The sequence below is a fragment of the Rattus norvegicus genome, chromosome 11, assembly GCF_036323735.1.
Source record: "Rattus norvegicus strain BN/NHsdMcwi chromosome 11, GRCr8, whole genome shotgun sequence".
NCBI classification, from domain to species: domain Eukaryota; kingdom Metazoa; phylum Chordata; class Mammalia; order Rodentia; family Muridae; genus Rattus; species Rattus norvegicus.
The window spans coordinates 91,066,297-91,091,914 of record NC_086029.1 but is presented as its reverse complement, the minus strand read 5'-3'; the positions used below and the strand labels follow the sequence as shown (position 1 = coordinate 91,091,914).

At 45.6% G+C, this 25,618-nt stretch overlaps 1 protein-coding gene across 10 annotated transcripts in view; it reads left to right on the top strand.

The window, feature by feature from the left end:
- Positions 1-25,618, top strand: part of St6gal1 (ST6 beta-galactoside alpha-2,6-sialyltransferase 1) — a 126,631-nt gene that overhangs the window by 66,197 nt on the left and 34,816 nt on the right. For 4 of the 10 annotated variants that reach the window (XM_039087995.2, XM_039087993.2, XM_039087996.2 and 1 more), the window contains exons 3-4: positions 18,075-18,209; positions 21,645-22,290. In XM_039087995.2, coding sequence (XP_038943923.1) covers positions 21,693-22,290 — 598 coding nt within the window. In that variant the 5' untranslated portion in view covers positions 18,075-18,209; positions 21,645-21,692. Of the gene's footprint in view, positions 1-9,277; positions 9,714-18,074; positions 18,210-20,752; positions 20,832-21,644; positions 22,291-25,618 lie in introns of those variants that run through there. The other 6 variants (XM_063270296.1, XM_006248501.3, XM_063270295.1 and 3 more) reach the window with 4 other exon arrangements.

The following is a 25,618-nucleotide window of genomic DNA, read 5'->3' as shown; positions in this document are numbered from 1 at the left end:
GCTCTCCAGTTCCAGCTACCCGGTAAAATCAGGGCTCTAGAAGTTCAGCATGGGCTGGCCTATCACGGCTCCCTGCCACGGACTCCGCTCACACTCCCAATAACCCAGTGATATCATGACTCAATAAACTGTATTATCAATCAGATTTATATGTTAAATTCTCAAGCCGCAATACATCCACACAATAGACTCACAACCAATGGATAAGGTTATAAACTGTCCACCTAGATAAGATAAATTTGCCTACAGAAATCCTTCCCTTAAGAAGTATACATGACTACCTTGGCAATTCAAGACCACCTGGATCTGAGGTGTCCTTCTCCGTCTCCATCTTGTTTCTCCTTCCTTCTTCTGTCCAGTCTTACAAAAGCTTTGTCCCTACCTTATTTTTTTACTGTCCAATCCTGGCCGTGCCCTAATTTGTGCCAGCCCTCACCTGCATATAGACATTAACCTACATACATCATATCTTTTTTTTTTTTCATTCAAGAACACATGGTATATTTGGCATATAGAACTTCAATCGTGTGTGAATATTAGATCATTGTGTAACAATAGATTACAAATACTCACATAACTTATATCTTGCCCATACATCATATCTTAATATGCATTTCTTTAATTCCTAATGATGCTTGGCCCTAGCTTGCCATTGAATCAGGGGAGAAAAGTGAAAGTCCATGGAGTTACTGTTCCCACCCCAATCTTCACTTTAGAGAAGAGAGGCAAATACTGACACATGCAGCCCAGGTTCAAATCCTGGCCCTGGTACTTACCACCCGTGCATTTTGTGCAGTTTTCTCTATAAGAGCATTCTGTAGGGAACAAGCCTAGTGGTCAGTGGGCAGAATGGAGGTGGTAGCTTTTTTGTCCTTGTAGTCTGAGTCCCAGGATGAGCAGTGCTGTCTCATACCATGGTTGCCCAAGCCCTGGGTTCCCTTTTGCAGAGGAGGCTCCTACAGGAATCCCTGCTGGACATCTCTTCCCCTCTCAGTCCGTCCTCACCACCTAGCAGGCCACAACTCTCATTCCCTACTGGGCCTCGAGGCAGCAACTAACTAAATCCATCTTGGACAATTAGACTAATTAGTCTGGGAGCTAATTCTGATCGCTGACGGGTCTTATGGTTAGTGGCACACTTCTCATCGTAACTGGTGTGGAGTGCTGTGAGGGATTTCGGGTGGGTTTGCTTGACAGTGTTTTGCCTTATTTACTAAGCCGGGTCCAGCTCTGGAACACAGTCACTGCAGGGCGACTCAGCCAAACCGAAGTCCCTACTTCAGTCAGTGAGTTTCCTCCGGCCTCACTCGTGGTTTGTGTTCAGGTTCGGTGCTTCGTAAAAGGGGGGTGTATTTCCATTATAGGCACACAGGCACACATCTGTAGGCTGGGAACTCTGAAAATACAAAATGGGGCCGCGGTGACTCTACGTAACTGCTTACAAACCAGGAGACTTCTTGGTGTGGACCACGGCATCCTTGAGATGATCCTGACATCAGGTGAGTGGTGGAGCCCACAAACATTAACAACACTGCCCATGCGTTCTCCTGGAGTCTGGGCTGAGTGGCAGGCCTCAGGCCATTTGCTTTCTCTCCAGATCAGTTCAGTGACACCCGGTTTCTTTTCTGGGTATGTTCCTGGACAGGAGCTTGAAGGAAGTGTGGGGGATGTGAAGGTATGGCTGACCTGGTTCCTAAGCTCAGGAAAAATCCAGGGTGAGTTAGGTTCTGCCGTAAGGAGTTGGGTAGCCTGTCTTTTCCTGTCCTGAGTGGTTGGTGCCCTCCTGTTCTGTGCAGTAGGACGTGGATGCAGAAACAGCGAGAAAGAGGCCACACTCTCATGGTTATGGAAGAAATGACTCCACCCCAGTTTACAGTTCATGAGTGTATTAATGGAAGAAGTCTCCAGAGCTAGGGAAGGAGCTCTCCTCCCCCAGCTGTGTCTCCTGGGTAGACAGACCCCTTTGAAACCAGACAGAGTGTTGTCTACGCTTTTTCTGTGGCAGCACAGAGAGAATAGAGTAATAGCAGTGACTTGGAGGAAACACAGATTTCCCTTGTCTGTCTGATAAACTCTGGTGTCTTGCTCTCTCTGTGTTTTACCACAACTCTGTATGGAGAATTATCACGCTTTTGGCTTTGTGTATGCATGTTTGAGAAAAAGAGAGCGAGAGAGCAGGAGAGAGAGAGAGAGAGAGAGAGAGAGAGAGAGAGAGAGAGAGAGAGTGTGTGAGAGAGAGAGTTACTACATAAGCCAAGGCTGGCTTTAAACTCATGGTTCTCTTCTTACCCAGCTTCCTAAAGTTGGAATAACGGGCATAAGACATGGTTCTCGATGTGTTGCAGGCTTGCCTTGAATTCCTGGGCTTCAGTGAACCTCCTACCCCAACTTTTTGAGTACCCTGGAGCACAGGCATGTGTCGTGACTTTTAACTCTGAGATAGCAATCATAAACCGTTTATTTCTCTTGAAGCAGACACAGAGGGTTGTGGCTACCAAGGAGAATGAGGAATAGAGTGATTTGACTAACCAGTGAACCCACCCTATGCATGCACTGTTTTGTGGTTATTCTAGAGTTCACCTTTCTGTTGGTTTCAGTGCCATCCCCCTGCCACCCTGCATTCTTATTCTCTTTGCCATGGGGTGGTGTTTGAAACAGGAAAAATTTAAAGGGGTGCAAATATTGATTTTGTTTAGATCCCGGTTAAGTCAAAGACAAATATTGACACAGGGCACTCCCAGAAAGTACCATCACATCTCAGAAGAGAAGACTTCTGTGTCCAGAGCAGTTGACCTGGGCTCTCGGCTCCTGCCACTGCTGCCTTCTTTTTGGGAGCCCAAGTGCACACATTTTACAGCAGGGAAAATAAGTCCCGGAAGCAAGTCCAGTTACTTGCTTAAGATGCCCCAGAGACAGGTTATAAGTCAGGAATCCGAATCTAGTGCTGTCTGTGTCTAGGGTGTGGGTTCCAATGACATTTATCACAAATCCCCCAGCTTGGGCCTTGTCGAGGGCTCCCTGCTTTCTGTCTTGGCCTTGATCTCGTCAGTTAATGGGTCAGCACCAGGTTTCCATGTGCTGCTGACTCATGGACAGGGACAAGTCTGACTCATGTCATGGCTCTGTCGCTGTTGCAGGCTGAATGTGGAGAATCCCACAATTCTCCTGAATTTCCTTGAAAACAAGCAAAGGCCTTCTAAAAATGCTCATTCCTCAGCTTCACCCTCCTCGTCACGTCTAGAATGTCGGAACAGTAGGCTTATTATTGAGAGAGTTAATCTTGAAATCTCTGAGAATCCTCAGGTCAGTCTCACCTGATGACCTGATGGTGTTATGTATGCCTTAGGTGAGCTGTTCTGGCTGACAGATAACAGAGCCCTGTGTATTGTCCCAGAACGTCTAATGTCTTCTTTGTATGCAGTCAGGCATAACTGCAAACTTAAATCTGTGGAGTAAAATTTATCCCCATATGCAAAGATCCAATCATGAACTAGCTGTTTGTTTTCCTTGGGAGCCATGGGGTACAGGTAGTAACTTTTCATATCTGGATAGAAGGAAGTTACAGAGATCTTGGTACACTGGGTCCTAGTCTGAGAGTGTGAGCTCCATATGAACTAAGGTGGTGTACTGTACTCGCCAGTTTTATTTCAACACAAGCCAGAATTGTTTTGGAAGAGGAAATTTTAATGCAGGAAAATGCCCCATAAGTTCTGCATGTGGCGGGGCGGTGGGGGTGGGGGGTGGGCAAAACCTGCCTGAAAGCAAGTTTGCAGCACATTTTCTTAATTAGTGATTGATGCGGGAGGCCCAGCTCATTGTGGGTGGTGCCACCCCTGAATGGTGGTTCTGGGGTGTATAAAAAAGTAAAAAAAAAAAAAAAACAAAAAACAAAAAAAAAAACCCCAAGAGGAGCAAGTCTGTAATCAACACCCTCCATCCATTACCTCTCTGTATCGGTTCCTGCCTCCAGGTTCCTGCCTTGAGCTCCAGGCCTGACTTCCCCCACTGATAGGCAGTTAAACTTCAATAAGCCTTTCCTCCCCAGGCTGCTTTGGTTATGGTGTTTCATCACAGCAATAGAAACTAAGACAGAAACTAGTTCTGGGGTCCTGGGGGAATTGTTGAGACAGGCTCGCCCAGGTGTTTTGGGGAGGATTGTTAATGGCATTTAAACTTTGGGCTGGAAATCTGTTGAGCTTAGTGGGGGTGTTCTGTGGGAGTGTCTGGAAGATAAGATAAGCTTTCTGCAGCTTTCTGCAGCTTCTGAGGGAAGTTTGGGAGCCATGACCGAGTCTTATGCAATGGACACTGAGTTACTTACTCCTGTCACTTTGGTTCTGCTTTGTTCAGACTGTGACTGTGCCCTGGTTCTTCTGCCCTGGAGTAAAAAGGTATTTAATTTAGTTTTGATTTTACAGAAGTCCATAGTTAAAGAGACCGAGATTTTATAGACAGGCTATTTTGGAGATTTTGAGTGGCTTAAAAGACTGAGCTTTTGAAGTGTCTAAAGTAAAAAAAAAAAAATTAAGCATCGCCTCTATGCGACCAAGAAATGAGCTAACGGGTTGGAGAGATAGTTCTCACAAGAAGTCTCAGAATAAATGACCAATAATGGCTATGATGCTGGCAAGGATGTGGAGACACGGAGCCCTTCTCCACCGCTGGTGTGATGTGCATTGGTGCAACCACTACAGAAATGAGTGTGGAGGTTCCTGAAACGCTACAAATAGAGCTCCTGTATTTACTCAGCTCTACCGCACCTGGATGGAGACCCAGGGCCTGCAAAGTCATCATGCCGCAGAAGCACTCACACATCCCTGTGTGGTCCGCCGTATTCACTGAGGCTGAGACAGGAAGCCAACCTACACGTCCATCCGCAAGATGAGTGGAGAAAGAAAATGAGACAGCTACTGGCTCTTTATTCAGCTGTAAAGAGTTGAGCCACTGCTGCAAAATGGGACAATCACTGATCGCTGTGTTAGAAGAAATGAGCTTGGCCCTGACGAACTTCATTCTTCTCTTATACACAGATGCTAGTTTAGCTGTGCTTGTGTGCTTGTGTGCAATGCAAGTAGGAGGGGAACAGGGAGAGAGGGGGGCATGAAACAAGGACTATATGTAGGGAGAGAAAGTGGGCCAGAAAGAAAATGTCACGTTCAAACGCACTTATTTACATGCTAACTTCCCAAATTATTAAAAAGAATAAATAGGAAAGGTCCCATTAAAGAAAACGTTACAAAATAATATTTAAATTATTTAATCAGTTCAAAAGACATTCACGGAAAGTTAACATAAAAATAACGGTTAATAAAATGGTTATAGGAAAAAAAGAAAGAAAGAAACCACAGAGCGTCTCTGAGTTCAGACAATCCTGGGTTCAAGGAGTTGGCTCTGCTATTTACCAGTAGAAATCCTTCAAGGTCCTTGGGTTCAGCGTCTTGACCTTTAAAACAGACTGAAAGACCGACCTCACTGTCCCGCGGTGAGGCAGGCGTGCTCTGTGCTGGGTCGATTTTGAAGCAGCTGTCTGGGTGACTAGCATCCATGGATTACAAGTCATCCAGAGACCTGGGCCGATGCTGTGGGCTTATCCCATCCTGTGAAGGCCACCCTACTGTAATGCTTTAAGAACTGCTTATAGTTTCCAACCAGTTCAGTTTCAATCAACTTTGGATGTTAACGGGGCTGCCAGGATGCTATTAACAGATCAGAGCAAGATTTTCCTCCCTGAGTTTTCTCCCCCTTTCTCTGTGCATGGTGCCCAGTGTGAGCTTGACTTGGTCCTGTGGAAGACATTAGAACAGTTCTTACCCTGGTGACCTGGAGGTAAGGTTACCTGTATTCAGTGATGCTGGTGTTTAAGAAATGTCTCCTGGAGAGAAGGCTTCAAGGTTAAAGGCCATAGACTCCAGAGGCTCTTCCAGTGGATCCTGGGTTCAAAAACAAGTATCTGTAAATCCAGTTCTACCTTTTCCTCCCTGCCCTGGGGCTGCATGTCTCAGTGCACAAAGCCTTACAACTTCCCACCTCTGCCACCCTTGAGGTGGTCAGTAGCCTGGTGGCCATGCCCAGTAAGCACCTGGGATTACTCTTCATGGAAATAAGGTATTCCTAAGCCCCAGCCTATGATGTAAAACCACCCCCAAGGCCTCGTTTAAGTAGCCTATGTTCTCCCTAATTAAACAGCTGCTCAATGAAGCCTGCCTCCCTGAACTTACCCATCAATGTCTGAGGTCTCCATCAGCCCCGGGGCCCATTTCTGCCTGCCTCCCTTTCCCCCAGGCCACATGTCTGATCGTGGGCGATCATGCGGGTAAGGAAGGGTGTGCAGAGGCACTGGGCATGCACACGGTTCGCAGATCTGTGCGGTCAGAACACACATACATATAAAACAATAATTTATAACAAGGCCACGGAATTCTGGCCCTGGCTTCCTTTTGCCCGAATGGGCAAGGATACAGTGGAATACAGGAATAGCCCTTGCGTCACGTGACTCCTGGATCTGGAGGCTCCGGGTGAAATGACGCTGAAGATAACACTAACAGGTGTGACTGTTCTCCAAAAGACACAAACGGAAGTTGCAATAGAAAAACTTACATTCGTAGATTTAAGAGAGAACTCTTATTCTGAGACAGGGGCTAGGTCTGTAGCACACAGGGTAGCATTGAACTCAGAGTAGTCTTAGCCGGCCTCTCCCTTTTGGCCTCTTTCTGAGCACTGGAATTACGTTTGTGCTACCACCATGCATGTCCAGGATTTAAGAGAAAAGTCTCAACATTTGACTTACTTCATTTATTTTCTTTACTTTGCAGCCAACTGGCCCTCTTTTGCAGTGTGGCACACAGGGCTTGTAGGGAGCCCGTTCTCCTGCCTCCTGTAACTGCACCGCTGACTGTCCGAAGGGACATGTCCTAAAATGTGGGGTGGGGCAGGCCCACTGACTGGTCCAAAACTGAGTCTAGCCCAGCTCAACCTGAACTATGGAGGAGGGGGTCTGGTAGTTTTTTAAAAAAAAAAGTCAGCATTCCTCAGGAACTAATGAAGTTCTTTCCTATTTGCCTAAAGGAGCTAGCTGGCTCTGTGCTGGTAAAAGGGACACGTGGCTCTCAAAGGTAACACAGGCCCGTGGCTCCTATCAAGGCCGGTTACACATTTCAAGGTTCATGCTAATCCTGAGCTTCTCACTGCCTCACACTCCCTCCACTCACACTCACACGTAGGAGCTCCCTTGAGCTTCTCTCCTCCTTGATCCAGGAGTGACCAACAGTGTTTTGAGTAACATTTGATGACAGCTAGTTAAAATGATTAAGGAGACAGAATTCAAGGCAACAGAATGTCCAGCAGCTGCAGTGGCTTGGTAACCCTCTGAATGGCCAGAGCAGACAGGCACGCATAGAAATACAGCCAGCTTGTGTGTTAGAATAATGTGGTTTACTCCCTTTGGGCTACAGTGGTGTTATATGAGAGACTTTTTCTGGAGAGACGTAATACATACAGATCTAGGCTTTCCAGAAAGAGAGCCCCTGACAGACCCGAGTAATGCTTGCCTCAGAGGCCAGGTAGGTGAACCAATGAGGTTGTTTGTTTGCTTGCTTGCTCGATTGATTGCTTTGGAGACAGGGTTTCTTTGTAGCCCTGGCTGTCCTGGAACTCACTACGTATATCAGGCTGGTCTTGAACTCAGAGATCTACCTGCTTCTGCCTCCTGAGTGCTGGCATCACCACCGCCTGTACCAAAGAGTTTTTAACTCGATCGCTAATGGGGGAGTGAGTGAGGGGTTACTCACGTGCATCACTGAGAAGCCCAACATGGGCGATGACTCACAGAGGCTGCATCTCTGGAGCTCTGCACAGCTGACAGGCAGCTCAAGATGCTCCTACTGACAGCTCACATGGGCCTCGGCTCCCCATTCAGTAGCAGCTCACTGCTGGGGAGGGTGGCACTGCAGACATGTTGACCTGGTGAGTCTCCCTCTCCCTTCTCCAAATGGATGTTCCAATTTGGAGGGAACTGTCGTATAACACAGAAAGGCATCTTAAAATGACGATGTAAAAAAAAAAAAACAAAAAGCAAAAAACAGAAAACAAACCACTGAACCTCCTTTCTTCACAAAGAAAACGATTATCAGTACCCTGGCTCCCAGGGTGATAAGATCGATTTTGGTAACATAAAATGCTCGCACGTTACAGCTCCTCCTCCTCTTCCTTTCCCACCCTTGTCTTCTACCGGCAGCAGCAGCAGCAGCAGCAGCAGCAGCAGCAGCAGCAGCAGCAGCAGCAGCAGCAGCGGCTGCCCCCTCTCCCCTCTATCTTAGGATCTCACACTGATGCCCAGACTTAAGCTCCTCCTAGGGACAGTAGCTACAGTGAGGCCTCTCACACGAGTCATCTAAGGAAGCCCATATTCTTCTCACAGTACTTGAAAGCCCCACCTGACCTGACAGCTCTCAGGTCCCAGCTCTTCTTGTGCTCTCTGCTCCAGGCCTGGCGTTGTTCCGGAAGCACGAAAGGCTTCTCTCTGCCCAGGAAATTTGCTCATCTGTTCTCCCTTCCACCAGGAACCCTCTTCTTGCAGAAGACTGCATGGCCCCTCCTGTACCTCCTGCCAGTCTATGACGATGTGGTCTCTCACACACTCAGTTTATTGTCCACCCAGCCCATTTCCATCGCTCTGCCCACTGCAATATCTTGCAAAGAAGTTTTCTCTTTCCACAGTGCCTCCTGCATATTGTATTCGATTGGATTCTTTATTTCCTCCCAGGTACATAGCAAATGTTGGGTACGAGGCATTTCTAGCCACCTTCAGAACCTATTCTGGAGTCTCCATTGGTTGAACTGTGAGCACTGGCAGATGTCCACAACACTGTGGGACTCTCCCCCTCCCCACTGCCATGCTCTTAGATGGTAGGACTTAGATTTTCTTTGTAGGTATAAAAGCAATCCAACAATGACAAAAACCCCCGCTGAACTTGAAATGATTGGATAGCAACTGGAGGTTTGAAATCTAGCACTGATTTTCTAGGACTTAGAGCAGAGACTACGGAAATAACACCCAGCCAGAGCCATCGGCCAGAAGCAGGGCACATGGTCAAATGGTCTCTCAGTAGAAGAGAAAATAATAAGGGAGTGGAAGCAACAATTACAGACTAAGTACTGAAGACACATATATTCTTGGAAGGATTGTGGTGTGTGTGTGTGTGTGTGTGTGTGTGTGTGTGTGTGTGTGTGTGTGTGTGTGTGTTGGGGTAATAAAGAGAATTAAAGAAAGAAGTTTCATGGAACATTCTTTGTTCTCCCAAGGATGATCCACAGCTAACACATTCTAGATCCCTGTCGACGACCTTATACATGTCAACAAAGAAGGTGTTAGGATATTTGGACTCTTTTCCTTGTCAAACACTACCTGAGAAATGCTGTAAGTGTGGGGGAACTGGTAGGAACCGGTAAAGCACTCTAAAAGAAAAAAAAATGTGGCAGGGACTGTAGAGATGAGAAGGAAGTGAAACTCTCCCCTTTCCTGGTATGGAGACAGACATAGTTTTCTATTTTTCTGAAGCACAGGGGCGTGGTGTAAGCCCAGTGGAGTAAAAGGTAGATGTGTTGCTTAAGAGCACGGTGTTTATTCAGCCTTCTTAAGAGGCTCTTTCTGTGCCTCCCTCCCCTGCTCAGTCCCTTTGATTGATGGAGCAGAATGCAGATTGGTGTTTGGTGTGGTAAGACTGGGGGAGATACCTGCTGGGACTGGGGCATCAGCTGCTCTGGGGAGTGGGTGTTGCACAGAAGGAGAGTTAATGGGGCATGAAGGGGCTGCTTTTCATCTGAACCTGCACCGTCAGACGTTTGCTCATCTGCCTGCAGGGCACAAGGGTGAAGACAGCAAATAGCCAGGAGGGTTTCTTTTTAGGGTTTCTTTTTTAACCTGTTTAGATTATCTGGCTTTGGTTGGACTGGGTCTGAAGACTTTAGCAGCCTTCCCAGCACTGTCTCCTTGGCTGGGGGACATCAGATCTCTGGTAAGAGAACCTTTTAGAAAGCCCCTCTTTCCTCAAAGCTTTCATCTGGTCAGGTTCTCACCTTCCTCAGCTTAGCCTTATTCAATGTGGCTTTGGGTAAACATTACAAAGGCTGCTGCACTCAGAGGGTAAAGGGCTTAGGCCTTCCTAAACTGACTGGCTTCTCAGATTCCTCAGCGGCTGCCCAGTCTCCTGCTGCTTCTCACAGAGCCCTTGCTAGCAAGAGAGAGACTTGTCAGGAGTGTTTTGGCAAAAGATTTAATCTTGACTCACTCGGGCTTCCACTTTGTGGAACTCGATCTTGGGTATTGGAATCAGACAGGAGAAGTGTGTTCCCAACTGCTACTGGTGTTTCCTCAGGAACCAGATCCTCAGAATATTAGCCCCATTTTTAAAAGGTGGGAAAAAAATGGTTTTGTTAAATGATTGTAAGAGCTCCTTACTCTGGGTGCTTGTGCTTTTTCCTTCCTGGATCTTGAAACCTTCCTCAGATTCCTGCTTTTCTCCACATCTCACTTTGGCTAGCCCTGCTCTAGCTACCTGCTCCTCAGAACCTGGTATACACCGGCCAGCTGCATTAGAATTCGACAGGGGAGTGTAGCCCAGTGGCAGTAGCAGGAGGCCCTGGCATTGATTCCCAGAGTCCAACACAACAACAGAAGTGTCCGTTCAGCTTGTTAGATACAGTTGCTCATCCCCAACACGGACTCTTTGGATCAGACTGATTAAGATAGAAGTCAGGAAACCCCATTTTTCCAGCTTCCGGGAGAATCTTTGTTCTCTGCTGTATATACTGCCTCCATAGGTAATGGGTGAGAGGGACGATCAGGAAGCCGCTATGGCTGATTCCAACTCCCCAGTGGCCACCTGCAGGCTTGCTCTGATATCCCCCATCTCTCTTCACCAGAACTTCCTTTGAGGGATTTTAGTGAACATGTTTTGAGTGCAAACTGTCTGCTGGGCAGAGGGAGATAAGATACATGCAGCCCGTAGAGAGTATGGACACAACCTAGGCACTTCCATGCCTAGAGGTGGGGGAGGCGAGGAGGAGCCAGCTATACCCTGCAGAGGAGGGGCTGACCTGTAAGGTGGAGGGACCCCAGGAGGAATATGGGTCGGGGAGCTGAGTAAAACATGTATGCCAAGAGAGAGGATGTACACGTGGCCTAAGGGTTGATGCTGGCCGGATGAAAGGAAGACCGAGTGTGGCCCACCTGATGCCTCTAACAAGAGCAGGTTCCTAGAGAGTCTTGCTACAAAGGAGAGAAATAGAGCCAGGGCTGGAAGGAAGGAACAAGATTGGGAGGAGGAGGGAGAGGGGACGTACATTGACTTTATTTAGAACAATACGAGGGGCAGCTTGTGTAAGGTTGTGTTTGACTTTGTAGTTCGTTCTGTCAGCAAAACAGAAACAGTTGTTTTAACCGTTTCTTCAAATTTTATCCATTGGTCAAGAGGAAAAGAGTTTATGGGTCAATCTTCCTTATGTAGCTTAATGCAAATACATCTGAAAATATTTTTTCCCAGTTATTTTTTGTTATTGTTATGTTTGTGTTTGTTTGTTTTTCCTGAATCATTTTAAAGTAAAAACATCCACTCCATATTCAAGTAATCCCATTTCTCCTCAAGGGATTTTTGTGTTGTTCAAATTAATGTTCAAATAAAGTCTATCTCACATATCACATATCTTTAAACATGTTTGGGGTTCATCTATCTATTGTTGAAACCAGTTCAGTTGTCATATCGAAACCTTATTTTCTGAATTAGTAAACAGAACCCTGCAAACTTCTCTACTTACTATTTTAAGTATTCCCTCACCTCTTCCCCGCCCCACTCCCACTGTGACATATTCTAATAACTGGAATTGCATCTGAAGCCCTGGCAATACAGAGATTGAACATTTGTGGTAAGGACATTCATGGGTGGTGCTGTGTGCTCTAAATTGTCTTGTCAGGTGGGCTGGCAGGTAAATGCTGTCTATGTGCCCCACTTTTTTTTTTAAGATTTATTTATTTTATGTATGTGAGTACACTGTTGCTGTCTTCAGACACACCAGAAGAGGGCAGTGTATCTCATTACAGATGGCTGTGAGCCACCATGTGGTTGCTGGGAATTGAACTCAGGACCTCTGGAAGAGCAGTCAGTGCTCCTAACTGTTGAGCCATCTCTCCAGCCCTATGTGCCCCAGTCCTAATGATGTCAAGACTCCACTGATCGTGGGGGCTTCCTGAATCATGAGAGATCGCTTATGTTTAGTGTTTGTGTATTTTTAAAGTAGAATGGCAGCCTGTTTGAGTGAGGATGGAGTCGCCTTTGAGAAAGGAACATTCATTCCTGCTGAAGAAAGTGGAGGAGTTGATGGAACTGATTCTTCAAGTAGGCAGGAGTATATAGAGTCCAAGGGGTCAGTGTTAGTCATTGTAGGCGAGACACAGCCAGTTCATTTTTAGTAATAAGAGGAATCTGGGCAAAGCCAGGTAGCGTGGGCTGTTAGTGCAGTGGAGAAAGTTCTGCTGTTCTCACGAACAAGGAACAAGTTCGCCAGAGTGGAAGGAGACTAGAAAGGGAGATGAAGCAGAACTCCGGAAGAGTGATAGGTGAGTGCATTTGGGGAGACCATCATTGCCAGACAGGGTTAAGCATAGACTTCCCATAGCCATCAGTGGTCAATCACATGAAATGAAATCAGTAAATGAGTCTATGTCTATGTGTGTATGTGCATGTGTGTGTGCATGTGTGTATGGGTGCATGAGTGTTTGTGAGTCTCTCTGTGTGTGCGCATGCACTTGTGTGTATATGTGTGTGTATTTCTAGTTCAGCTGTATAAGTGAAGGGGTGAAATATGATAAAGAAATCAGTTATTTCCTTGAGAATGTGTGGCTGGGATGACAACCAGCTGTAGCAGAGAAGACTGTTGAACTGTGAGGCCTGGGAACTGGAGTACTTTGTGGTGGTGAAGAATATTACTGAGCATTGTGACAGCTGTAGTGTTGGGGGAAATGCCAGTAAGCCAGGAGCAAAATCTTCCAGAACTGAAGAGGAACATCTTTTTCTGCATTAGAGCAGAAGTGGCCACAGCAAATGGGATGTGGAAGTTAATGGCGTAGACAGCATGGCGCATTTGCTGCAGGAATGAGATGAGTTGATACATACAAGGTCTTAACACAGCCTTTAGGTCTGTGTGGTGAGCAGGTGTCTTAGGGTTTCTATTCCTGCACCAAACATCGAGACCCAGAAGCAAGTTGTGGAAGAAAGGGTTTCTTTAGCTCACACTTCTACGCTGCCGTTCATCACCAAAGGAAGTCAGGACTGGGAGTCAAGCAGGTCAGGAAGCAGGAGCTGATGCAGAGGCCATGGAGGGATGTTACTTACTGGCTTGCTTCTCCCGACTTGCTCAGCTTGTTCTCTTATAGAACCCAAGACCACCAGCCCAGAGATGGCACCACCCACAATGGGCTGGGTCCTCCCCCCCTTGATCATTAGTTGAGAAAATGCCTTACAGCTGGGTCTCATGAGGGCATTTCCACAACTGAGGCTCCTTTTCTGTGATAACTCCAGCTTGTGTCAAGTTTTGTGTCACACAAAGCCAGCCAGTGCAGCAGGTGTCAGGGGTTCTCACTCTGAGGCCACGTGGCTCAGGGAGCAGCGCTTAAGGCACCAGGTATAATTTTTACAAGGATTGCCTTTCATGTTAAAGTCTTTCCAAACAGGAGACACGGGTCCTTGCATAGCCACGAGTAACTAGCGGTGGTAATCCTTGCATCGTCTTGAGTAACTCACAGACTCAAGGAACATCTGCAAAGTGCCGCTGTAAAGGGGATTCTAGTGATTTAAAGGGATGAAGCAGGGTGGGGTTGTATCAGAGCCAACTGTGTTCTTTCATTAAAAATGACTGTGCGGACCAGGCAGTGGCGGCTCATGCCTTTATTTGATCCCAGCACTCGGAAGGCAGAGAGAGGTGGATCTCTTGAGTTTGAGGCCAGCCTGGTCTATAGAGTGAGTTTTAGGACAGCCAGAGCAGCACACAAAAACCCCGTCTCAAACAAACAAACAAAAAACCCCAAATAATTAATAATAATAATAATAATAATAATAATAATAATGGGCTGGAGAGATGGCTCAGTGGTTAAGAGCACTGACTGCTCTTCCAAAGATCCTGAGTTCAAATCCTAGCAAACACATGGTGGCTCACAAACCATCTGTAATGAGATCTGATGCCCTCTTCTGGTGTGTCTGAAGACCGCTACAGTGTACTTATATGTAATCATAAATAAATCTTTAAAAAGAAAATATAATAATAATAATAATAAACGATTTGAGAATTTTTTAGTTATGGGCTGGAGTCTGGCTAGACGAATGGGATCACTTATCTGAAAGGAAGGATTTTTTATATGGTTGGAAGAGATCTGCAATTAGGGGAAAGTCACATAGTGTGAAGAGAGCTGGAGTAGGCACAGTGGAATCACATTGAGCTCTATGAGAATGGGGGAACCTTGAGAGGCAGGAGTTGGTGTTGGAAGGAGATGTAGGTGTGGCCCACATCAAAAACAGTCTACACAGTATAAAAGCTAAGGGCACAAAAGTGTCTGGACCATTGAATGCTCTCCTTGAGTTCCCTGGATAAATTTCTTTTTCGTGTCTGTTTCCTCATTTGTTACACTGGGGTAGCATTGGTCCCCACAGAGTAGGGGTAGTGACGATGTCAGTGAAGTGCTGTGTATAACACTTACCACACACTCCTTTGAGCATCCCTTCTTATTTGGTTTATAAATAAGCTTTGGATAATAGGATCAGTCATCGTCCCCACTTTCCAGAGTGTTAGCTGAGTCTTGGGGCTTTGAGTAAGCCATGATCACGTGACTGCTGGGAGGTAGAGCACGGGCGGTTCCCCAGGTCAGTGTGACACCGGATCACATGCTCTGAGTTTGAAGCTTGCCATTGTCAATAGAGTTGGTAGTCTGTCATCACAAACCAAGGGTCCTGGTCTCACTTCTATGGCTGGTGGAAGATCACCAGACCAGCGATATCACGAGTGGTGGTCATGACCTTTGGAAGACCCTTCTAACTCTCAGTAGAACTCGATAGACAGCTTCAACTGGTTCACTTTTGAAATCCAGTTAAGCATTGTTTTTAATCCTCCTGGGAGGCATGACTTTCTGAGGAAATGCAGTTGACAGGAGGAAGAGTCAGGGGTAGATGGCTTCTTCTCATGTCTGGGGGTGCTACTCATTAAAAATCTCATGTCCCAATACTTTGTGTCTTAAGAAACAGTAGAGAACTTTCATGTGCTGGCAAGAGGTTCATCCAAGGGTCAGTGCTCTCTGAGGGCATTATGAAAGAGTCTCTTTCATCAGCAATGCCTGAACTATGCAGAATGTTTAAAGAACTGCTTCAGTCAGCAAATACTTACTGTGCTCCTACTATGTGTTCAATACTCACCTAGTGTCTGGAGTTACTCACTGACAATAGCACTAAAGAAGACTGACAAGAGCTCTTCTTATATCTGTAGTGGAAGGAGGCACCAGTCAATTAAATATGTTTGCCCGTACATTGGTAAATATTGATACCACAAAGGAAACTTGTGACTAGAGAGGGAGCTGTCAGAGACATTTTCTGGCTCCCCCAGGAGGACACTCCAAATCCAGTTATCCTCTGAATTAGTAAAGGAAGCTCTGAACTGTTTTCCCTCTTCCTGAGCCCAGGACTAAACCCAGGGCTTTGGTCTTACTAAGCAAGCACTCTAGCACTGAGCTAAATCTCCAACCCTGGCCCTGAATGCTTTGGTAAAGGAGAAAGTGAGCTTTTCCACATTTGCTTCTGTCTTGCTCTTACTCATGAAAGAAATGGTTCTTCCAGATAGGCGCTGTGGTCTTCAATGAAGCATCTTCTCCATTTTTCTGACAACGCTCTTTGTCAGGATACCACAATAAACCCTTTGGGTATGCCAACATCCTTATTGTGGCTAGTCCTCTGTGACAGAATTGCTTACCGCTTTCTCCTGGTTGATAATGCTACATCTCTTGAGATAGGCTTCAAGGCCAGCTCAATATGATGCAGCCAGTTGATTGCATAGGATAAAGTGTTTTTTCCTCAAGAGTTTGCCTTAGTTACCGAACTATATCATCATCATCCAACACCAGTTCCTCAGCAACTTTCCAGGCATGACACTTGAATGTGTTTGGCTTGTACTTGCAGTCACATATGTACAGATAACACAATTTATGTTTCCATTAAAATATTTAAATGTTTTCTTCTCTATAGCAACAAAAGTTCGTATGTATGTATGTATTCGTATGATCCACAGTATTATTCATGTTATTCATTCAAGTGGATGTAACTTCCAGGGGCATTTGGAAGTTAAGCCAGTAGGTTTTCACCATTGTAAATAGGTTTGAAATGAAAGCCTGTTTTCTGTACATATTATTGCTGTATAGCACCCACGTTCTCTCCTCAGTAATCCTTGTTCAGTCCCCACAATTATAGAAAGAAGGACCTCACTTTACACGACAGGAGACTGAAATGGATATCTCCTCCTTGTCAATTGCTTATCAGCCCTAGATTTTTGGCAGTTTGGTTAGTAGTCACATGATCCTGGGGCTTGAGTAGTTTCTAGAAGGGGCAAAAGTTTGAACTTCTCCTTTAGTTATCTGACAATTTTATTGTGATCTTCCTGGCAATGCAGAAGACTGTTTTGAAGACTGATGTGCACTCTCTAGACTATAAGCTGTTATTTTAATGTTCTAGGTGCTCCTTGGAGGTCTCCCTTAAGATCAACCTTAAGGCTCAAGGGGGACACATGGATCTCCCTGGGAAGGGAAATAGAATAGATTTCTATTTTCTAATAGACCATGGGCAGGGGAGTATGGGGATAGGAGGATCAGGTGGGGGATGGGGCTGGTGGAGGAGTGAGAGAGGCAGGGTGAGAGAGTAGGGAGAGATGACTGGAATTGTGGGACATTTGTGTGGTATGTGTGTGACATTTGGCGTGTGTGTGTGTGTGTGTGTGTGTGTGTGTGTATTATGTGTGTGCAGTACCCACAGAGGCCAAAAGAGGGTGTCAGATCCCCTGGGAATGGAATCATAGATCGGGTCCTAGCACCCACAGGTGCAAGTGCTGAGTACCTCTCCAGCCTCTATATTAACCTTGCCTTATACATTGACTCTGTTTCCCTTTTTATCTTATTATGGTCTCCACTGAACAGACATTTAAATTTTCTTGCAATGAAAATTTCATTTAGCTTTCCCTTTGCTATTTTTTTTTATGTAGCATCAAAACTGGAAAGAATAAATATGAGTGAATTGTTTTGCCTTTAAAAATATTATATATGCTATGCTAACTACATAAAGCTTGGCTTTTATTTTTTTGCTGGTCTGGGGATCAAGCCCAGAGCTATGCCCTTACCATGTAGATACTCTACCACTGAGGTATATCCCATGGTTATTCCTTTCTTATCTTTTTTTCCTTTTCTTTTTTTTTTCGGAGCTGGGGACCGAACCCAGGGCCTTGCGCTTGCTAGGCAAGCGCTCTACCACTGAACTAAATCCCCAACCCCTCGTTTTTTTATCTTAAAGAGTAATTCATGTCTAGTTTAGACATCGTTCATTGTCCCTCAGGTGCCATTTTTCTCCTAGTACTTTTTCTTTTCGAAGGACTTTTTTTCTGGGTTTAAGTAGTTTTTGCAGTTCTGTAACCCATGTTAAAGATACATGACTCAAACTTCCCCATATCATTAAATATTTTATACAAATAAATGCATTTTAAAAATATATCTGGAGGATTTTTTGGGTGGACTATTTATTCTTTAGGAGAGATTAATCACGTGTTCCTTCCCAGGTGGTTTTGTAATGCCCACCTCCTCTTTCTAGAATATTCTTATCTGGCATGAATCTTTCTCTAGGCTGTCTGGATTGTTCATAGATCTTGACTATTTCATGTGTGTTTGGCCTTTACTTCTTCCTGGGATGTGCTCACACTTACAAAAGCGCCTATCCTTCCTGTTAATGTTTAACGCCACCCTGCTAGAAAAATCAGTCTGACCTTCTCCTTTATTTGTATTTCAGATGGTTTTTGATCATCCTGAGAAAAATGAGCCTTGGCCTCCAGACCTAGTGAAGTAACCTCTTTCTCATGGAGAACAGTGCTGGCTCCTGAGGATCTGGAGGGCCTGCAGCCCCAGAGGGATTAGCCAGAAGCAGGTAAGAAACTCTCGGCTCTTCACTGCCTCACCACAGCCTCTCTGCTTTCTCTCGGCTTTCCTTTCCTAGTTTTCTAAATGCTTGTTTAGTGAGGGCCAAGAAGGTGTGGAGAGCAGGCTTGCCCATCTCTGTCAGCTGCAGATAGAAAGTCTGAATTGTTCTACAGTTGGTAGCCTTTTATAAGGCTTTATAAAGCTCATACGGTTTATATGCCTTTGACATGTCACATTACATGTGACATTAAACATGTTTCAGGGAGTAGCGAGGCAGAACTCCTTATTTACAGAGGCTCTCTTTAGTGCCTGTCTAGTGTTGGCTTGGTCTCTGTGGGTGGTAATGTATATGATTCAGTATTCTTTTTCTAGAAGTCTCCCCCAGGCATTACATTCACTGATACAGTTTCTTCAGCTTCATAGTCCCTTACTGAGCCTGACCGGGTTCGGTTCTGGGGCCAATTTTTTATTATACAGAAGGGGTATAAGGAAGCCTTTTCCTTTGGCGTAAGGGCAGGCACAAAACCCAAGCTTTGTAAACACCTGGTCACTAATGAGCAGGGACCGTGGTAAAAGTCAAGGGCAGAGAATACATCAGCTACAAAGCATGGAAGCTTTCAAAATAGTCTGGTGAGAGGGAAATTCACAGGTCACTTCTCTTTTGCTGAGGTGAGTATTAGGTAAGGCCTTCTTTGGTGTCTGTCTTGATCAAAGAGCTAGACAGGTGGGAATGGGCCGCTTCGCTCTGAGCGGCTGTGACTAGAAACCCCAGCTGGCCTTAGGTGACGGCAGTATTGGGGGGGGGGGGCGACGACACACAAGCACTGATGGAAGGTTCCAGATGAGTATGTTAATGCTGTTGTATTATTCGGGGTTCCCTAGAGTCACGGAACTTATGGAATAAATCTTTTCCGTATCTTATTGGAATGAATCTCTTCCATATATGAATAAAAAGGGAATTTATTGCAATGCCTTACAGGCTGCAATCTAACTAACCCAACAATGGCCAGCTGTGAATGGAAATCCAAGAACCTAGTAATCGCTCAGTCCCACAAGGCTGGTCTTCTCTATATGTTGGAATCCCTCAGAAGCAGGCTCCAATATCATAGAGGGAAGATCATAGAAGAAGATCACAGGTGTGCCCTCCATGTCTGGATTGTACTTAATTCCAGATGTAGTCAAGTTGGCAACCAAGAATGGCTGCCACAGACATGAGGACCCAGGCCAACTGAGGGCTCTGAGACTGTCAGTGAGGTCATCTGTGAAAACTGCTTTTTCCTAATCATCCCAGGAAAGGCAGTGGCAGCCTTCTCTGAGGCACCATTCTCGTAACAATGAGGAGGGGTCTTTGCTGCCATCTCCTCTCCTTAGAGTTCTGAGTCACATCCCAGCTCGTCACTCCACGTCACTCACACAAGTTCAGAATTGCATGTATTTCTCCAACCTGCCATGGAGCTCATGGGAGCCTCCCTGGCTATTTCAAAGCACCATACTGGATATTATAACACTTAAGAGCCCCTGGTAAATGGTGCCCACCAATGATGGCTGATGGAGGACACTTTGCTCTGCCTGGGAGTTTCATCTCTGGGCGCTCTGATTTCTGAGTTCTGAAGGTCAACACTTAAACTGTTTACTGATCCCAATTAAAAACTTCTGTCCTTCGGTGCAAAGACTATAAACCACTGTCTTTTTCAACCTTCCCAATGCTGTGACCCTTTAATACTGTTCCTCATGTTGTGGTGACCCCCAACTATAATATTATTCCATTGCTAATTCATAACTGTGACTCTGTTACTGTTAGTAAATGTAAACATCCAATGGTCAGGATATCTGATACAACATGGTCCCAGAGGGGTTGAGACACACAGGTTGAGAACCACCGCTCTAAACCACGGTGCGCACTAACCTGGGTTGGAATCCTGGTTCCATGTTGGCAACATGGTGAGCCAGCGACATTGAGGATTTGCTCAGCCTCCAGTCTCCCCGCTCCAACTCAGAGTCGTGAAATTTTACTTTGTGGTGTTTGTGTTTGCTGAGACGTTGCCGGTAAAATGCCTAAGTAATAGAGTTCCCTAAGTGCCATCTCCCCCCTCGTTTGTTCCTCTTGAGCTGCCATACGGTCACGTGGTCAGTGATGCTGGCTTGTCTGGGGAAATTTAATTCATTTGGTCTCCAGTGGCGTAACGAGCCCCCCACCTCCCACTTCATGATGTCAGATCCGAATTCTGGCCCATCTCTGCGTGCCTCATCGCTTCCACAATGCCATCCGTTCCATTTTCAGTCACCCACTTCACTCCCGACATGGCCCTCTTCTCAAGGGGCTGTTCTTCTCTCCCGGCCTTTGCTTTTACTCCGTTCCAGTCAGTCAGCACACCCTTTTATTTAACATTCCCAGCTCCGCATAGATGAGATGGGTGGAGATGACTGTTCTGTCGATGCTCAGGGGCAGGCATTTTCACTTGTTCAAGGTCAGCAAGAATAGAATCAGGACCCCAGGATTCATGAACTTCCAGTCTGGAACTCCCACTAATGTATCTCAAACATCCTCAGGAACGAGCTGGGTAGGAAAGGACTTCAGAGTCACAGGACAAGCAAAGTCCCAGGGGCGCAATTGCTTTGACTCATCCCGGTGAGTAAACTTGGGAGAGGAAAGAATTTAATGTTTTCCAAAGGATACAGACCTTGTTTGAGTACGGAGTGTTTCCCTCTTTCACTTAGTCATCAGTGGACTGTGAGAAAGCCAAGATATGAAGGGCCCAGATATGAAGGGGCCATCCTAGCTATCTTACCAAGATCTTATCTTCTGTCATAAAATGATCTAGCAACTCTAGTACACTGAATGGGGGACTGTGGGGCTGACCTTTGGTCTAGAAGTCCTGGATCATAGCCCTCACAGATCTGGAGTACAGGATTTCTCTGGCACTTTTAACTGATGTAGGATTTAAGAGACTCTGGGCTTGGCGTATAGACCAGTCAGCCTGTTCCCTTTTCACAGTTGTCTGCAAGCCTACATGTCTTTGTTCCATAGAGAGCATGGGCTATAGAGTGATCTGATGTGAGGGCTATAGAGTGATCTGATGTGAGAGGCTTCAGTCTAACATACTTGAGTGAGCGAGAGCAGAGAGAGCATCAGAATCTAAGAATCATGGTGCACACAGACCAAGGGTAGAAAGATGCATAAATGTTCATGGCTTGGTGAGATGTTCAGACGAATGCTCCCTACATTCAAAGTCCAACCTAAGGCTTGTTTCCCCACCTCTGGCTTGCTCAAGTCTACATAGTTGATGGGAGGCTGTCAGGGTTGGACTTCAAGCCTGTTTATGATAGACCTTATGCTCTATTCGTTGCTTGGTCCATCACCCCCCTGCCCGACACTTTGGACATACTCTTCGTCATCTTTCTACCCTTTGCTCTGTGTTCTTTTTGTCTTTTGTTTCTATAGGCGTGGTTCCTGCTCTGCACAGTGGCTCTCCTGTCTGGACCATTCATTATGATTCATACCAACTTGAAGAAAAAGTTCAGCCTCTTCATCCTGGTCTTTCTCCTGTTCGCAGTCATCTGTGTTTGGAAGAAAGGGAGCGACTATGAGGCCCTTACACTGCAAGCCAAGGAATTCCAGATGCCCAAGAGCCAGGAGAAAGTGGCCATGGGGTCTGCTTCCCAGGTTGTGTTCTCAAACAGCAAGCAAGACCCTAAGGAAGACATTCCAATCCTCAGTTACCACAGGGTCACAGCCAAGGTCAAACCACAGCCTTCCTTCCAGGTGTGGGACAAGGACTCCACATACTCAAAACTTAACCCCAGGCTGCTGAAGATCTGGAGAAACTATCTGAACATGAACAAATATAAAGTATCCTACAAGGGACCGGGGCCAGGAGTCAAGTTCAGCGTAGAAGCACTGCGTTGCCACCTTCGAGACCATGTGAACGTGTCTATGATAGAGGCCACAGATTTTCCCTTCAACACCACTGAGTGGGAGGGTTACCTGCCCAAGGAGAACTTTAGAACCAAGGTTGGGCCTTGGCAAAGGTGTGCCGTCGTCTCTTCTGCAGGATCTCTGAAAAACTCCCAGCTTGGTCGAGAGATTGGTATGTGTGCTTGTGAGGGTTTCTTTTGCTGCAACAAATTCCATCTCCAAATAAGAAAGTTGGAGAGGGAAGGGTTTACTTGGCTTAACGCTTTTACATTGTTCACCACCAAAAGAAAGTTAAGACGGGGACACAAACAGGTCTGGAGCCTAGAGGCAAGAGTTGATGCAGAGGGCATGGAGGGGTGCTGCGTACTGGCTTACTCAGCCTGCTGTGTTATAGAACCCAGGACTATCAACCCAGGAGTGGCCCCACCCACAATGGGCTGGGCCCTCCCCCCTTGATCACTGAAATAGTCTTAAAATTATAAATGCCTTGCGGCTGGATCTCGTGGAGACATTTCCTCCTTCCTCTCATGACTCTAGCTTGAGTCAACTTGACACACAAAACCAACTAGTACAGTAGATCAGAGCTGTTCCCTGAGAGGCTGATGGTCCTAGGACTGACTGGGGAAGTTCAAGGCCCTAGAACAAGAAGCTAAGCATAGCTTAACAGACTGGCAGACTTTCTTAGAGTGAAAAATGCCACTGCCCCCAACCCCACAGGATGTCTAACAGGACGGGACTGAGGCTTAAGTGTTTTTTTCTTTTAATATAACACTTATTATATTAAAATAATATAATATTTTATATTATTTTAATATAATAATATTTAAAATTATTAAATATTAAATTTAATATTTTTAATTTAAATTTAAATTAAAATTTAATAAATAAATTATAAATAAATAAAATTAAAATTTATTTAAGAGTTTTTTCTTTTAATATAATTTTAAGAAGTGATTCTTTGAGAGTTTCACACAGGTATGTAGTATATATTAACATGTATGTAGTATAAATTAACATGTATGTAGTATAAATTAACATGTATGTAGTATATATTAACAGGTATGTAGTATATATTAACATGTATGTAGTATAAATTAACATGTATGTAGTATAAATTAACGGTTTGCAACCTACTGCATCCTCATCCCTAGATTTGTCCACCTTTCCAACTTCATGTCTTTTTTTTTTTTAAATAATCTACTGTGCCAGACTAATGTTGCCTGTGTGCACACGAATGTGTGTGCGTGCACACGGATGTGTGTGCACAGTATTCCACTGTGAGATGGTCAACCTACCAGGTCCCACAGCCCTAAATTCACCCAGGTTCCATCAGGTGTTAATGGCTCTTCACCTCTCCACTCCCCCCTCCCCCACACACACACTGAGTTGAGGTCGTTTAGATTACCTAGGTCTTGGGTGACAAACAACAGTTACTGTGCCCTTACGGGTTCAGTGATTCTGTCATCCGGAAGCCACTGTGTGGTCCCAGACCTTCATTGCCTCTAGTTCTTACAACCTTCCTGTTCCATGGTAACCCTTGAAGGTTTACTTAATCTTTTTCCATTAGAATAGCTTTCCTCTCCCCCCCCCCCACTCCCTCCCTGCCTGCCTTCCTCCCTCCCTTCTTTCTCTTTTGTTTTGTCTTCTTTTTTCTAGACACGGTTTCTATGCGCAGCCCTCCCTGGCTGTCCGGGAACTTGCTCTGTAGACCAGGCTAGCTTCAAACTCAGAGATCCACCGGTCTCTGCCTCCAAAGTGCTGGGACAAAAGTCATGTGCCACTGCTGCCCAGGGGTAGAATATCTTTCTATCTGTTTGGAATACTGGTATTCTATGGAGTATTTCATTTGAGAGAGAGAGAGAGAGAGAGAGAGAGAGAGAGAGAGAGAGAGAGAGAGAGAGAGAGAAGACCACTGTGGCATTTGAAAATACTTGAGTCATAGAACCTGACTTATTTTCAGGGTCTAAGCTTCTGTTTGTTTCTAACCCTGTGGAAAATGGTCACCCACATGTCCCAGAGCTCAACCTTGGGCACTGGCCATCACCTTCACCTTGTATTCAGGCAGGGTCTCTTTGTCGTTTGTCATTACTGGGTACACCAGCCTAGCTGGCCTATAGGCTCCTGGGGACTCTCTGGTCCCTGCCTCCCATCTCCTGTAGGAGTCCTGGAATTACGGACGCAAGATACCACGTGCGGTTTCAGGTGGGTTCTGAGAGTTCAGCTTCCTGTTCTCAAGCTTGCAATTTGCCCCTGAGCTGCCTCCCTCATCCCGGTTCTGATACATGTGAATTCCTTTAAGTCTCACCTGGCTAATTCTCAGTTTTTCTTTTAAAAAAATATTAATTCAGCAGTATTTGGAGTGTGTGCGCACGCGTGTGTGCGTGTATGTGTATATTTGCATGTATGTGAGGTGTGCATGTGTTTGTGTGTGCATGCATATATGTGCAAGGTATTCGTATAGAGGTCAGAAGACAACTCTGTTGAGTTGGTTCTCTCCCGTCACCTTAATGTAGATTTAGTAGATCGAACTCAGGTTTGATCAGTAAGAACTTTTGCCCCATGTGCTTTTAAAGGCACTTGAGCTGCAGTTCTTAACCTGGGGCTTTAGGCTAACTCCAGGTGTTTCATGAATCCTAAAAGTTGCCTGCAAAGCCACTCAGGGGAGTTAGGAGTTTGGAAGTCTGTCTGTCTGTCTGTGTGTTTTTTCCTAACAGTGTGCCTGCTCCTCAGAGTGCTCTGTAACTGTAAGAGGCCCCATGTCTAAAGACACCAGTTTGCTATTCTTAAAATCCCTAGCATCTAATAAAGAGCCAGAGTCTGGTCATATTGGCAAACTTGCAGCCGAGAGCTGACTGACTTGTGTGAAGCCACTTCTTTTTGTTATTTTGAGAGAACTCTGGCTATGGAGAAAGCCTCCCTGTCAGGCTGGGGTCCTGGGGAGGGTGAGGTCACACACTGCTTTTAATTTCCTAATAGTCTGCCAGGGAGAGTGGCCTGAAACCAGGCATAAGCTTTCAAAGAAGGAATGCAGACCCGCACTGAATTCTCTAGTACAGAAGGAGGTGAGATCACATTTTCTGTCTCCCGGTGTCAGTGGTGACTCAATGAGGCTCACAAAAATGGCCAGTCCCAACCCAGCTTTGGTTTTTATCCTTTTGGTTTCTTGGGACTATTTTTTTTTAATCATTTTCCTTTCTAGAAACTAAATTCGATTGACTTCTGTCATGCGTCATAGAATTAGTTTTCTTTCTTTCTTTTTTCCTTCCTTCCTTCCTTCCTTCCTTCCTTCCTTCCTTCCTTCCTTCCTTCTCTGCATCTGCAAGAGAACAGTGGTGTTTAGGACGGTCCATATTAGATGACCTCTAGCTCTTTCCTTCTAAAATTGTGTTTAGGACGGTCCATATTAGATGACCTCTAGCTCTTTCCTGGCTAAAATTGTGTTCAAATTTGCCCCAGCCAGCGGGGACCCAGTTATTTGTGGGGGTCGAGGAGGACCCATC